The sequence below is a fragment of the Coregonus clupeaformis genome, chromosome 33, assembly GCF_020615455.1.
Source record: "Coregonus clupeaformis isolate EN_2021a chromosome 33, ASM2061545v1, whole genome shotgun sequence".
Classification (NCBI taxonomy): Eukaryota; Metazoa; Chordata; class Actinopteri; order Salmoniformes; family Salmonidae; genus Coregonus; species Coregonus clupeaformis.
In genome coordinates, this window is record NC_059224.1 from 12,934,083 (window position 1) to 12,948,939 (window position 14,857).

At 46.0% G+C, this 14,857-nt stretch overlaps 1 protein-coding gene across 5 annotated transcripts; it reads right to left on the reverse strand.

Annotated features, from left to right (window-relative positions):
- Nucleotides 1–4,878: 4,878 nt before the first annotated feature.
- LOC121548688 (transcriptional repressor protein YY1) lies at nucleotides 4,879–14,422 on the reverse strand. 5 transcript variants are annotated; one of them, XM_041860209.2, is made up of 6 exons: nucleotides 13,700–14,422; nucleotides 8,598–8,799; nucleotides 8,273–8,317; nucleotides 7,944–8,004; nucleotides 6,366–6,524; nucleotides 4,879–5,990 (listed from the first exon to the last, which is right to left on the reverse strand). In XM_041860209.2, the coding sequence occupies exons 1-6, from the start codon at nucleotides 14,211–14,213 to the stop codon at nucleotides 5,808–5,810; spliced, it is 1,164 nt and encodes a 387-aa protein (XP_041716143.1). In that variant the 5' UTR covers nucleotides 14,214–14,422; the 3' UTR covers nucleotides 4,879–5,807. The 5 variants fall into 5 exon arrangements, with proteins under 5 accessions (XP_041716143.1, XP_041716144.1, XP_041716146.1 ...); XM_041860210.2 differs by having other exon boundaries at nucleotides 8,598–8,787; nucleotides 13,700–14,421; XM_041860212.2 differs by lacking the exon at nucleotides 8,273–8,317 and having other exon boundaries at nucleotides 13,700–14,421.
- Nucleotides 14,423–14,857: the final 435 nt, after the last annotated feature.

Genomic DNA, 14,857 nt, shown 5'->3' on the forward strand with positions numbered 1-14,857 from the left:
CTGGACACTTCATGTACATTTGAAAGGATGGCTATTTCTCTCAGGTATAGGAGAGTTGTGTCTCAGGTAAAGACAAGCAATAAGCTATTTCCCAATCCCACCCTTACGCCCTATGCGCTTCTGGAAATCAGAGGATTTGACAGGTGTTAGTTATATGGCAATAGCTCCACCTTGCCCTCCAATAGGCTAGGTGAAGGTTTCACCATATTGAGTATACCAATCAAATCTTCTCAGATCTCCAGAAGTGTGTGGGGCTAAGGGGTTGATTTGGGATTGGCCCTGTGTCTCCAGTATAGGCAAGCAATAGGTATTTCGCCACACGTATGAGAGGCTAGCCACAACAGCGCCGGAGAAGATGGCTGCCGTTTTACAGCCCTCTAACCATTTGTACTATTATGCGTGTTTTTCCGCGTTATTTGTAATTTATTTTGTACATAATGTTTCTGCCATCGTCTCTTATAACCAAAAAGAGCTTCTGGATATCAGGACAGCGATTACTCACCTCGTATTGGACGAAGATTTTTTCTTCCAAGAGGCGGCCACGAAGGATATTATACAGACACCCGACAAGGCCCAAATCCCCGTCATTCGCGTGAGGAAGAGACGGAGATATCGTGGACGTAGATCGGGGTGCCTTGTAAGGATCCGACGGCGAGCGAGTAAACTGCCTCTTCCATCAATCCTATTAGCCAATCTTCAATCATTGGATAACAAATTGGATGACCTAAGATTACGGTTATCCTACCAATGGGACATTAAAAACTGTAATATCCTATGTTTCACCGAGTCGTGGCTGAACGACGACAATGATAACATACAGCTAGCGGGCTATACACTACATCGGCAGGATAGAACGGCTGACTCCGGTAAGACAAGGGGTGGCGGTCTGTGTATATTTGTAAACAACAGCTGGTGCACAAAATCAAATACTAAGGAAGTCTCGAGGTTTTGCTCGCCTGAGGTAGAGTATCTTATGATAAGCTGTAGACCACACTATTTACCAAGAGAGTTTTCATCTATATTTTTCATAGCTGTCTATTTACCACCACAAACCAATGCTGGCATTAAGATTGCACTGAATGAGCTGTACAAGGCCATAAATCAACAGGAAAACGCTCATCCAGATGCAGCGCTCCTAGTGGCCGGGGACTTTAATGCAGGGAAACTTAAATCCGTTCTACCTAATTTCTACCAGCATGTTAAATGTGCAACCAGAGGAAAAAAAACTCTAGACCACCTTTACTCCACACACAGAGACGCATACAAAGCTCTCCCTCGCCCTCCATTTGGCAAATCTGACCATAACTCTATCCTCCTGATTCCTGCTTATAAGCAAAAACTAAAGCAGGAAGCACCAGTGACTCGGTTAATAAAAAGTGGTCAGATGACGCAGATGCTAAGCTACAGGACTGTTTTGCTAGCACAGACTGGAACATGTTCCGGGATTCTTCAGACAGCATTGAAGAGTACACCACATCAGTCACTGGCTTCATCAATAAGTGCATCGATGATGTCGTCCCCACAGTGACCGTACGTACATACCCCAACCAGAAGCCATGGATTACAGGAAACATCCGCACTGAGCTAAAGGGTAGAGCTGCCGCTTTCAAGGAACGGGACTCTAACCCGGACGCTTAAAAGAAATCCCGCTATGCTCTCCGACGAACCATCAAACAGGCAAAGAGTCAATACAGGGCTAAGATTGAATCGTACTACACTGGCTCTGACGCTCGTCGGATGTGGCAGGGCTGGAAAACTATTACAGACTACAAAGGGAAGCACAGCCGCGAGCTGCCCAGTGACACAAGCCTACCAGACGAGCTAAACCACTTCTATGCTCGCTTCGAGGCAAGCAACACTGAAGCATGCATGAGAGCACCAGCTGTTCTGGATGACTATGTGATCACGCTCTCCGTAGCCGATGTGAGTAAGACTTTTAAGCAGGTCAACATTCACAAGGCCGCAGGGCCAGATGGATTACCAGGACGTGTACTCCGAGCATGTGCTGACCAACTGGCAAGTGTCTTCACTGACATTTTCAACATGTCCCTGACTGAGTCTGTAATACCAACATGTTTCAAGCAGACCACCATAGTCCCCGTGCCCAAGGACTCTAAGATAACCTGCCTAAATGACTACCGACCCGTAGCACTGACGTCTGTAGCCATGAAGTGCTTTGAAAGGCTGGTCATGGCTCACATCAACAGCATTATCCCAGAAACCCTAGACCCACTCCAATTTGCATACCGCCCCAACAGATCCACAGATGATGCAATCTCTATTGCACTCCACACTGCCCTTTCCCACCTGGACAAGAGGAACACCTACGTGAGAATGCTATTCATTGACTACAGCTCAGCATTCAACACCATAGTGCCCTCTAAGCTCATCACTAAGCTAAGGATCCTGGGACTAAACACCTCCCTCTGCAACTGGATCCTGGACTTCCTGACGGGCCGCCCCCAGGTGGTAAGGGTAGGTAACAACACATCTGCCACACTGATCCTCAACACGGGGGCCCCTCAGGGGTGCGTGCTCAGTCCCCTCCTGTACTCTCTGTTCACCCATGACTGCATGGCCAGGCACGACTCCAACACCAGCTCTCTGAGCTGGGCATCTCCGGCGCGGCTCACTCCTGGATCGCGTCCTACCTGACCGGTCGCTCCTACCAAGTGGCGTGGCGAGAAGCTGTCTCCGCACCACGTGCTCTCACCACTGGTGTCCCCCAGGGCTCAGTTCTAGGCCCTCTCCTATTCTCCCTATACACCAAGTCACTTGGCTCTGTCATATCCTCACATGGCCTCTCCTATCATTGCTACGCTGACGATACACAACTAATCTTCTCCTTTCCCCCTTCTGATAACCAGGTGGCGAATCGCATCTCTGCATGTCTGGCAGACATATCAGTATGGATGACGGATCACCACCTCAAGCTGAACCTTGGCAAGACGGAGCTGCTCTTCCTCCCGGGGAAGGACTGCCCGTTCCATGATCTCGCCATCACGGTTGACAACTCCGTTGTGTCCTCCTCCCAGAGTGTGAAGAGCCTTGGCGTGACCCTGGACAACACCCTGTCGTTCTCCGCTAACATCAAGGCGGTGACCCGATCCTGCAGGTTCATGCTCTACAACATTCGGAGAGTACGACCCTGCCTTACACAGGAAGCGGCACAGGTCCTAATCCAGGCACTTGTCATCTCCCGTCTGGATTATTGCAACTCGCTGTTGGCTGGGCTCCCTGCCTGTGCCATTAAACCCCTACAACTCATCCAGAATGCCGCAGCCCGTCTGGTGTTCAACCTTCCCAAGTTCTCTCACGTCACCCCGCTCCTCCGCACACTCCACTGGCTTCCAGTTGAAGCTCGCATCTGTTACAAGACCATGGTGCTTGCCTATGGAGCTGTGAGGGGATCGGCACCTCTGTACCTTCAGGCTCTGATCAGTCCCTACACCCAAACGAAGGCATTGCGTTCATCCACCTCTGGCCTGCTGGCTCCCCTTCCTCTGCGGAAGCATAGTTCCCGCTCAGCCCAGTCAAAACTGTTCGCTGCTCTGGCACCCCAATGGTGGAACAAGCTCCCTCACGACGCCAGGACACCGGAGTCACTCACCACATTCCGGAGACATTTGAAACCCCACCTCTTTAAGGAATACCTGGGATAGGACAAAGTAATCCTTCTACCCCCCTTAAAAAAAAAATAGATATTGTAAAGTGGTTATCCCACTGGCTATAGGGTGAATGCACCTATTTGTAAGTCGCTCTGGATAAGAGCGTCTGCTAAATGACGTAAATGTAATCATTAAGTTTGCCGACGACACAACAGTGGTAGGCCTGATCACAGACAACGATGAGACAGCCTATAGGGAGGAGGTCAGAGACCTGGCCGTGTGGTGCCAGGACAACAACCTCTCCCTCAACGTGACCAAGACAAAGGAGATGATTGTGGACTACAGGAAAAAAAGAGGACTGAGCACGCCCCCATTCTCATCGACGGGGCTGTAGTGGAACAGGTTGAGAGCTTCAAGTTCCTTGGTGTCCACATCACCAATGAACTATCATGGTCCAAACACACCAAGACAGTCGTGAAGAGGGCACGACAAAGCCTATTCCCCCTCAGGAGACTGAAAAGATTTGGCATGGGTCCTCAGATCCTCAAAAAATTATACAGCTGCACCATCGAGAGCATCCTGACTGGTTGCATCACCGCCTGGTATGGCAACTGCTTGGCCTCCGACCGCAAGGCACTACGGCCCAGTACATCACTGGGGCCAAGCTTCCTGCCATCCAGGACCTCTATACCAGGCGGTGTCAGAGGAAGGCCCTCAAAATTGTCAAAGACTCCAGCCACCCTAGTCATAGACTGTTCTCCCTGCTACCGCACGGCAAGCGGTACCGGAGTGCCAAGTCTAGGTCCAAAAGACTTCTCAACAGCTTCTACCCCCAAGCCATAAGACTCCTGAACAGCTAATCATGGCTACTCGGACTATTTGCACTGCCCCCACCCCATCCTTTTACGCTGCTGCTACTCTGTTAATTATTTATGCATAGTCACTTTAACTCTACCCACATGTACATATTACTTCAACTATCTCAACTAGCCGGTGCCCCCGCACATTGACTCTGCACCGGTACCCCCCTGTATATATAGCCTCCATACTGTTATTTTATTTCTGCTCTTTTTTTCTCACTTTTTTTGTTGTTGTTTTATTTTTACTTTTTTTGTTAAAAATAAATGCACTGTTGGTTAAGGGCTGTAAGTAAGCATTTCACTGTAATGTCTGCACCTGTTGTATTCGGCGCATGTGACCAATACAATTTGATTTGATTTTTAACACTCCACCCTCACATCAGCCCTAGAAATGAGTGGTAAAAAACAGATTTGGGATGACCTTTTTATTGTGGGCCATTGAAATGCATGGGTGTAAATATCAACAAAGAAATGTCATGGTTTACGACGCCTGTACATTACATTCTAACAAAGAAACTGATGGTCACGCTGGCGATTTCATTTAATGCGTTTCAGTATTAGAATAGACAGGCTCGCAGTGAATCAACGGCAGGGACATATTTCTCAGCAAAGGGGACAATCCATAAAAAAGATAAAGCAACTCATGACTAAAAGTTAAATTGGTTAACAATTTAAAAATCACACCTCTATCACGGTCTACATCATTTCAATACAGCCATACAATACAAGTATACAATATTATTTAATGGTTAGAAGCAATACAACCAAAAGTAAAGATGAAGATGCCAACCAACAAAACTTTTTACAGAAAATAATTTTTTAAGCAATGTGACGGTACAGTAACTCACGTCTTGTCAGGACTATCATAGCACGTCTCGTCAGGACTATCATATCATGTCTTGCCAGGACTATCATACAGAAAGTGGATCTAAATACTCAGGGGAAAGAAATCATAATAATCCAATTGTCTTACTGAACATGTCCCAAAATAAGTGTACAATATGCACACTTGGAGAAATAGAAAATTAAAAGCTGTGCTGAATGTGGAAAAACAGCCAGATTGCTCCCTCTCTCATGCAGCTCCATGGTAGAAAGAATAGTCTCTGATGTTAGTCAATGAGTTCCATATTTCTGGCAATAAACATGAAGCCGCTATGAAGGGAGGAGAGATGGGAGGTTGGGAGAGGGGTTTCATCTTTTTGAATAGTGTCACTGTTCTTCAGCCACCCAATAGGAGAAAAGTATTTATCAACAATTTCCTTCTTTCAAAGGAGGTTTGACGTGTGGCATCGTTAAGATGCTGCTGTCGGGGTGGGACTTGGGGCAGGTCTGAGGGCTCTTATTGGTTGTTTTTGGCTTTGGCGTGTGTGAGGATGTGAGACTTGAGGTTGGTTGACTGGGCAAACTTCTTATTGCAGCCGTCGAAGGGGCATACGTAGGGCCGGTCTCCGGTGTGGATACGAACGTGTGTGCGCAAGTTGAAGTCCAGCGAAAACCTCTTCCCACAGCCCTCAAATGTACACTGCTCACAGGAAGGAGACCATGGATGGACAAGAGGACAGGAGGTGTATTAGGATATAGGAGCAAATGGTAAACGTGTGCAGTTACTCTACATGCATTCATCTTTTTGCGTCATTCTCCAAGCGAAATGTATGCAGACCAACAAGTTAAGGGACTCTTATTTTAAAACTTTGCCGTGGTAAATTTGTGAACAAACCTCGTGGTGGTTTATATGCATAGTGGTTTACCTGTTGTAAACATTCAGATAAAACAGCATATTAGACTACTGAGAAACCAGTTTTAGTACACCTAGGTATACAGTGTCAAATACAATGTGCTTGGCAGGGTTTCTCCTTTGTGGGAATGAGTTTCTGAGTGTGTGTGTGCAGGTGCGTACCTGGAAGGGTTTCTCCCCTGTGTGAACGAGTTGGTGGCGTTTGAGTTTGGAACTCTCTACGAAGGCCTTGCCACACTCGGCACAGACGTGCACACGAGGCCCGTGGGTGTGGAGATGCTTCCTCATCGCTGAGTTGTCCCTGAACATCTTAGTGCAGCCCTGACGGAGAGAGTTCAGTTATCGAGCCATGGTTCCAAGGAGACAAAGAGCACTGTCATGTTCGTCAGGTATAGATGTACTGGGAAAGAGGTAGACTGGGTGCAACGGTTCACCAAATCCACGGTTCGGTACGTATTGCAGTTTTGGGGTCACGGTTCGGTACAGCAGGAAAATTAAATGCTAACAGTTAATGTAGTTAAAAAAACATCCAAAGTGTTGGTATACCTGATTCCATATACAATGTGTACAAAACATTAAGTACACCTAATACAGGCGGCAGGTAGCTAAGCGGTTAAGAGCGTTGGGCCAGTAACCGAAAGGTCTCTGGTTCGAATCCCTGAACCGGCAAGGTGTAAAAATCTGCCGTTCTGCCCTTGAGTAAGGCAGTTAACCCCAAACAACTGCTCACCAACTCAATATTAGGAAGGTGCTCTTAATGTATGTCTTAATGTATGATCACCTGATGAGAGCACATATAGGAATACCAACATTTGGCATTTTCTTAAATGAAAACACAATTAGTCAACACTAAAATAAAGTGCAATATCCATGTGAAATCAATATGTAAACATGGCTCAGAAATTGTATAGGCCTATGCTATAATGTTTTCTTACAAAGAGAAAAATATGCACACTTGTGCGAGTCTCATATAGGGGGCATGTCTGTAGCATGTACTTCTCATTTCCCACTCTGGGTTAATGTGATGGGCTATCACTGTTAAGTAGCTCTCTGTAGCCCTGCAGGTCCATCCATCTGTAGTAAGCGCAACAGTTCATTGACAACTTCAGCTTGCTTATATAGAGTGGCTGAAACCCCCGATTCTTCTCAACCACTGAGAATGGGCGCATATCTGCGGCTATAAACATACCCATCGCTCTTGTAATTTCATTGGCCCGGTCAGAATCAGCTGTGAAGGGCTGCTTGAATGCAGAGGAGAGACTAAGCTGTATTATTTTTGTGTTTCCGTCTTCCGGTAGTAGGAATACTGGGGTGATATCGGCAGAAATGAGACAAAATGTTCCCAAACTGGAGATTTAAACGATGATGGAGAATCCTCCTGATTTATTGACCCCACCACTCGCCATCGTACAGAACTAGTTCCCGGCTGCGCCTCACAAAAGGACAGTTTGAAATGCGCCAGTTAAGATTCAAATTTTGATTACAACGTATGCATAGGCTCTAGATGTTTTAACAGAATAGCCTGAAATGTTTTTTCAGCTCAGGGTTACACATGAGGCATACAACGCAGCGTAGGCATAGCCTACAGGCCTAGTGTTTTAATTTGGTATATATATTTTTTATGTATTCATTCGGGTTCACAATGCAGACTGAACAGAGGTCCCCGAATTGTTCAAGAATACATTTACCGTAACACTCCTACTGGGTTGGGGAAAAAACCGTTGGAAACAGACTACTTACTTTATGAGGGCAGGCGATTGTCCTGGGCGCGTCGTCTTCTTTTATCTTCCTCGGCTTCATCCTGAGAAAACATTGGATATGGAGTTAACTTTCAGCCTATTGCATTCACAGGGAACATAACTCAAATCATATGTTATCCATATAAAAAAATCTAATTAACCATGTTCAATTCCTAACCAGCGAATATAAACTAGCACCCATGCAAGTGTTCCAGTACCGCTGACAACAGCCGGTTCCCTCCTTTCACTGTGTTAAGGTGCTCTGTGTCAGTGTGTGTGTTGACGGTGTTCAGAGATAAAGGCTCTCGTAGAATGGACTCTAGAACTTACCGCACTGAGTTCTGACCATAGGGACCAGCAGAGTTACTGAAGGAACTAAGAACACAACATCAGAAATAGCCGGCCTGAACGCTCCCTTCAGGAAGGAGATTAGGCTATATACACCTCTGACATCTACTACAGAAATGCTGCCTCATCGAGTGCTGCCTTCCAAGACAGGCAGGCAACATGAAGAGAACCACAAATCCTGGCATCTTGCTAAACACCAATTTACAAGGTGTGCTACAAGAGAGCATAGGTGGAAATGATTTGTGTGTTAGAGTTTAGGCTATGCAATAGGGGGATTTATTTTAGTGTGTGTGTTCACTGTACATACCCTTGATGGACAGGTGAGTTTAGGCAGATAGACACTGACCTGGCAAACTCTGCCAGCTGTTTGGGGTCTGACAGGTCGATGCCAGGTATCCCTCCAGGGGGCAGCTTCTTCCCAGTCATGTATTCAGAGTAGTCCGGAGGGGAATTCTCCCCAATGATCTGTTCTTCAACAACCGACTCATGGTCGATGTCTTTTTTGTCATCTAGGATACAATGCAGGGACTTAACCGAAAATAGCCATACAAGACTGGGGTACATCGTTTGCCCAAAGGCCAGTTGATGGCGATATTGAGTCATTTCATTTGTATTTATTATGGATCACAATTAGCTGCTGCTAAGGCACCAGCTACTCTTCCTGGGGTCCAGCAAAATTAAGGCAGTTATAAAATGTTAACATTAAATTCACAACAGATTTCACAACACATTAAGTGTGTGCCCTCAGGCACCTACTTTACCACCACATATCTACAACACAAAATCCATGTGTACGTGTGTGTATAGTGCGTGTGTTATCATGTTCGTATGCATGTGTTTGTGCCTATGTTTGTGTTGCTTCACAGTCCCCGCTGTTCCATAAGGTGTACTTCTCATGTTTTTTTAATCTAATTTTACTGCTTGCATGAGTTACTTGATGTGGAATAGAGTTCCATGTAGTCATGGCTCTATGTAGTACTGTGCGCCTCCCAAAGTCTGTTCTGGACTTTGGGACTGTGAAGAGACCTCTGGTGGCATGTTTTGTAGGGTATGCATGCTGTGTGCCAGTAGTTCAAAACAGACAGCTCGGTGCATTCAACATGTCAATACCTCTCACAAATACAAGTAGTGATGAAGTCAATCTCTCCTCCACTTTAAGCCAGGAGAGATTGACATCCATATGAATGTTAGCTCTCTGTGTACATCTAAGGGCCAGCCGTGCTGCCCTGTACTGAGCAAATTGCAATTTTCCTAAGTCCTTCTGTGGCACCTGGCCCTGCGGCCTTGTGAATGTTGACCTGCTTAAAAGTCTTACTCACATCGGCTACGGAGAGTGTGATCACAGTCATCCGGAACAGCTGGTGCTCTCATGCATGCTTCAGTGTTGCTTGCCTCGAAGCGAGCATAGAAGTGGTTTAGCTCGTCTGGTAGGCTTGTGTCACTGGGAAGCTCGCGGCTGTGCTTCCCTTTGTAGTCTGTAATAGTTTTCAAGCCCTGCCACATCCGACGAGCGTCAGAGCCAGTGTAGTACGATTCAATCTTAGTCCTGTATTGACTCTTTGCCTGTTTGATGGTTCATCGGAGGGCATAGCGGGATTTCTTATAAGCGTCCGGGTTAGAGTCCCGCTCCTTGAAAACGGAAGCTCTACCCTTTAGCTCAGTGCGGATGTTTCCTGTAATCCATGGCTTCTGGTTGGGGTATGTACGTACGGTCACTGTGGGGACGACATCATCGATGCACTTATTGATGAAGCCAGTGACTGATGTGGTGTACTCCTCAATGCTATCTGAAGAATCCTGGAACATGTTCCAGTCTGTGCTAGCAAAACAGTCCTGTAGCTTAGCATCTGCGTCATCTGACCACTTTTTTTCCTCTGGTTGCACATTTAACATGCTGGTAGAAATTAGGTAGAACGGATTTAAGTTTCCCTGCATTAAAGTCCCCGGCCACTAGGAGCGCTGCCTCTGGATGAGCGTTTTCCTGTTGACTTATGGCCTTATACAGCTCATTCAGTGCAATCTTAATGCCAGCATTGGTTTGTGGTGGTAAATAGACAGCTATGAAAAATATAGATGAAAACCCTCTTGGTAAATAGTGTGGTCTACAGCTTATCATAAGATACTCTACCTCAGGCGAGCAAAACCTTGAGACTTCCTTAGTATTTGATTTTGTGCACCAGCTGTTGTTTACAAATATACACAGACCGCCACCCCTTGTCTTACCGGAGTCAGCCGTTCTATCCTGCCGATGTAGCGTATAGCCCGCTAGCTGTATGTTATCCATGTCGTCGTTCAGCCACGACTCGGTGAAACATAGGATATTACAGTTTTTAATGTCCCGTTGGTAGGATAACCGTAATCTTAGGTCATCCAATTTATTTTCCAATAACTGAAGATTGGCTAATAGGATTGATGGGAGCGGCAGTTTACTCGCTCGCCGTCGGATCCTTACAAGGCACCCCGACCTACGTCCACGATATCGCCGTCTCTTCCTCATGCGAATGACGAGGATTTGGGCCTTGTCGGGTGTCTGTAGGATATCCTTTGCGGCCGCCTCACTGAAGAAAAATTATTTGTCCAATACGAGGTGAGTAATCGCTGTCCTGATATCCAGAAGCTCTTTTTGGTTATAAGAGACGATGGCAGAAACATTATGTACAAAATAAATTACAAATAACGCGGAAAAACACACATAATAGTACAATTGGTTAGAGGGCTGTAAAACGGCAGCCATCTTCTCCGGCGCCATTTCGTTTCAAAGATATACCTGCTGGAGCGCATACTACGGGTGGGTGTTGCTATGGTGACCAATGAGCTAAGATAAGGCGGGGATTTGCCTAGCAGTGATTTATAGATGACCTGGAGCCAGTGGGTTTGGCGACGAAAATGTAGTGAGGACCAGCCAACAAGAGCGTATAGGTCACAGTGGTGGGTAGTATATGGGGCTTCGGTGACAAAACGGATGCCACTGTGATAGACTACATCCAATTTGCTGAGTAGAGTGTTGGAAGCTATTTTGTAAATGACATCGCCGAAGTCAAGGATCGGTAGGATAGTCAGTTTAACGAGGGCATGTTTGGCAGCATGAGTGAAGGAGGCTTTGTTGCGAAATAGGAAGCAGATTCTAGATTTAACTTTGGATTGGAGATGCTTAATGTGAGTCTGGAAGGATAGTTTACAGTCTAACCAGACACCTAGGTATTTGAAGTTGTCCACATATCTAGGTCAGACTCGCCGAGAGTAGTAATTCGAGTCGGGTGGGCGGGTGCCAGCAGCGTTCGATTGAAGCATGCATTTAGCTTTACTAGTGGTTAAGAGCAGTTGGAGGCTACGGAAGGAGTGTTGTATGGCATTGAAGCTCGTTTGGAGGTTTGTTAACACAGTGTCCAATGAAGGGCCAGATGTATACAAAATGGTGTCGTCTGCGTAGAGGTGGATCTGAGTCACCAGCAGCAAGAGCGACATCATTGATATACACAGAAAAGAGTCGGCCCGAGAATTGAACCCTGTGGCACCCCAATAGAGACTGCCATAGGTCCAGACAACAGACCCTCCGATTTGACACATTGAACTCTATCTGAGAAGTAGTTGGTGAACCAGGTGCGGCAGTCATTTGAGAAACCAAGGCTATTTAGTCTGCCAATAAGAATGCAGTGGTTGACAGAGTCGAAAGCCTTGGCCAGGTCGATGAAGACAGCTGCACAGTACTGTCTTTTATCGACCACTCAGACAAATCAATTGGCCGGTTGAACATGGTTAGACTGTAGACTCCTAAATTGATAGTGCAGTTTGTTTAGGCGATTTTACAGCTACTAGCTACTTCACATGCTGATATTGACTATGGTATTGTGTGTAGCTATGTTTGCTAGCCAGCTCATAGAGAGCATTGCATTGTGGGTTTTGTAGTCAACTTGAGCTGCAACAGATTTCCACATGTTGCTACCAACCTTATTATAAATGACAAAATGAAACATTTGTTCACAAAAAATATTGTTCTCACATAAACGAAAGTAGGGTGGTTGGGTGTGTGTATAATGCAAACGTCTAGCAACCCAAAGGTTGCGAGTTTGAATCTCATCACGGACAACTTTAGCAACTTTAAGTACTTACTACTTTTAAGCTACTTTGCAACTATGCTAGCTAACATTAACCTAACTCCTAAACTTAACCCTAACCATAACCACTAGCCTAACTAATGTTAGCCAGCTTGATAATGTTAGCCACCTAGCTAGAATTCATAGAATATACGTTTAGCAAATTCTTAACATATTGTACGTTTTGCTAATTCGTGCCATTAACTATAGTTATGGAGGAAATCAAGGCGGTTGCAGCCTGAATGGAGAATGTTTTCAGTACGAAACGGTCCACGGGGCCGTGAGTGTATTGCCGGCTGCATACAATGCGTTTGGACGGTAAGGTGAAACGACTCAACATCGCCATCTGCCGGCCTTTGGGCTAAATTGCAGTTTGAAAACAGCCATACAAAAAAACACCGCAGCAATATTTCTAGACATTGTAGTTAACGTTAGTAGTATGGCTTTGTTTTTACCAACAGAAGCAATACAATGTATACAATCATTGCTGCTGATTAAAATAATGATGAACATGCATCACCTTGATCCCCCTGCACCGTTTATCAGCCAACATAGTTTCTTGCTCTGCTGCTAGTCGCATCTTGGTAGCCACAAACCGGGATGATGGGCTTACTAGCTAGCCTAGCACGCGAACGGATAATGTTTATCAATCATGCTGAATCCAAATGCGGATAAACAGTGCCTGTACAATGCAAGCTGTGTAGGGTCGTCTTTAGAACGTTTACTAGCTTGTGTTGCTAGCCAGCTAGCTACTTGATTGAGAACTCGCTAGCTAGTTGTCGCGTGTAAAATCTGTAACAGTTAAAAACAATTGGTAGTTAACGTTAGCTGGTTAGCTATGCAGGCGAAACGCGTCAATGGGCGTAACGTTAGCTAGAAAGATAAACGTATTTGGACAATATATTTGGCCTGCCGTACGCATAGCTAATGTAAGCCACCTAACTAACTAGCAGTAGAAAATAGCTAGTTACGCCATCGGGGCCTACTCTCTGGAGCCAGCAGCGCGCTTGCTCCCCCAACCGCCGCCATCTTCGCCCGGCCATACTGCTTCTTGGGGAACATGGCGGCGCCCAGCAACATCTAAAAACATGGCCTCCCTTCAAAACAAAAACATTTCAATCTAACTGACACGCATTTCTGCAACGGAAACTTCTAAAAGTGATCCCGAAAGTGGCCTGACGATCTACCCGAGGAAATAGACTGGTGCAAAAGGACTACGCCCTGCAACAAGGCCTCTTGGCAAGTGTCTTGCACAAGTTAACTACCAAGCATAGCTAGTTAGCTACAGTAACATTAGATAGAACCGACCACTTACCCGAAGCCCACATTGTAACAGAGAATTCCCCCTCCAGAGTCTTTATTTGTACCTGCTTCTGTTCCCATTTTCTACCGCTTGGTTCTGCAGCACCCAAATAGCTCTTTTTGTTAGTTTTTTTGCAACTGCCGCCTACCCCTCTCTTCATCCGACCCACCGAGTTTTTCCCTGTTACAGTCACCAGAGTCTGTTCGATGTACTCGTCTTCCACGCCGGGTGCTGGGACGGGGATGAGGATTTGATCCTCGTAACCCCCGTCCGCATGCATATCTGAATCATCCCCGCCAACAACTTCCTCTCTTGTCTGCACTAGGATCACTTCTTGATGGTGGTGGTGGATCGAATTCGGGTCCTCTGATGCCAGCGGCTGAAGTGCTATCATCGGCTGGTCGTCGTCGTCTCCCCCGACCACTGTAGTCTCGATAGTTTCCACCTCTATCTCCTGCAACTCCACTATTTCGGCCGGCATCTCCGAGCCGTCCGCCTCAATATACAGCGTATCGCCGGATGCCATATTGAATTCTACCAGCTTGCTTCTCACCCACCTGTGCTGTGTTGTGTTCCTTTGCCCCACAAACACACCCCCTGCTCCTGTTCTCTCCCTCTTCGATACGCAGTATATTGAGCGTCAATTATATTGAGAAGATAGTCGTGTGACCGCTCTAACAATGAAAATACATGTCCTGAAAGATGGGAGGAGGCTAGATCAGGTGGGACCATTCTAGCCAATGAGAGGGCATATACACGTGTGAACAACTCCGATATGACACTTGCGTCCACTTATACCAGTGCATTCGTAACAATCTAATCATGACGGAACTTATATTCGATCAAATCAGCAATTACATTTTTTGTTGTCTAAATTCAACACTCTCTTGACCTCCATAAAAAAATTCCTCACTTTGTGGACAGATTTTGGGTGGAGTAAACACTGTCGCTTCGCCTTTTCCTCTCTGATAACACAAATAACTCCGTCCCACACAACCAATTCCGACACCACAAACATCGCGAGATTTATATGTGGTCTGGTGGCATTAGGCCGATCTAATCCATTGGGTGTATTTCATACAGTTTCATAGGCTTGTTGAATGTTTAATATTACCTTACGTAGTGATGGATATATTGCAGTTGTCTTTTGTTCCTATATATCTGGTCTTT

What these genes read in the sequence shown, in the direction of transcription:
- LOC121548688 (XM_041860209.2), bottom strand. Translation starts at nt 14,213, where the DNA reads ATGGCATCCGGCGATACGCTGTATATTGAGGCGGACGGCTCGGAGATG. An exon ending in TATGGTCAGAACTCAGTGCG is followed by an intron (nt 8,005 to 8,272) that starts GTAAGTTCTAGA and finishes ATGTTTTCTCAG; the next exon opens with GATGAAGCCGAGGAAGATAA. An exon ending in CAGGGGAGAAACCCTTCCAG is followed by an intron (nt 5,991 to 6,365) that starts GTACGCACCTGC and finishes TCCTGTGAGCAG; the next exon opens with TGTACATTTGAGGGCTGTGG.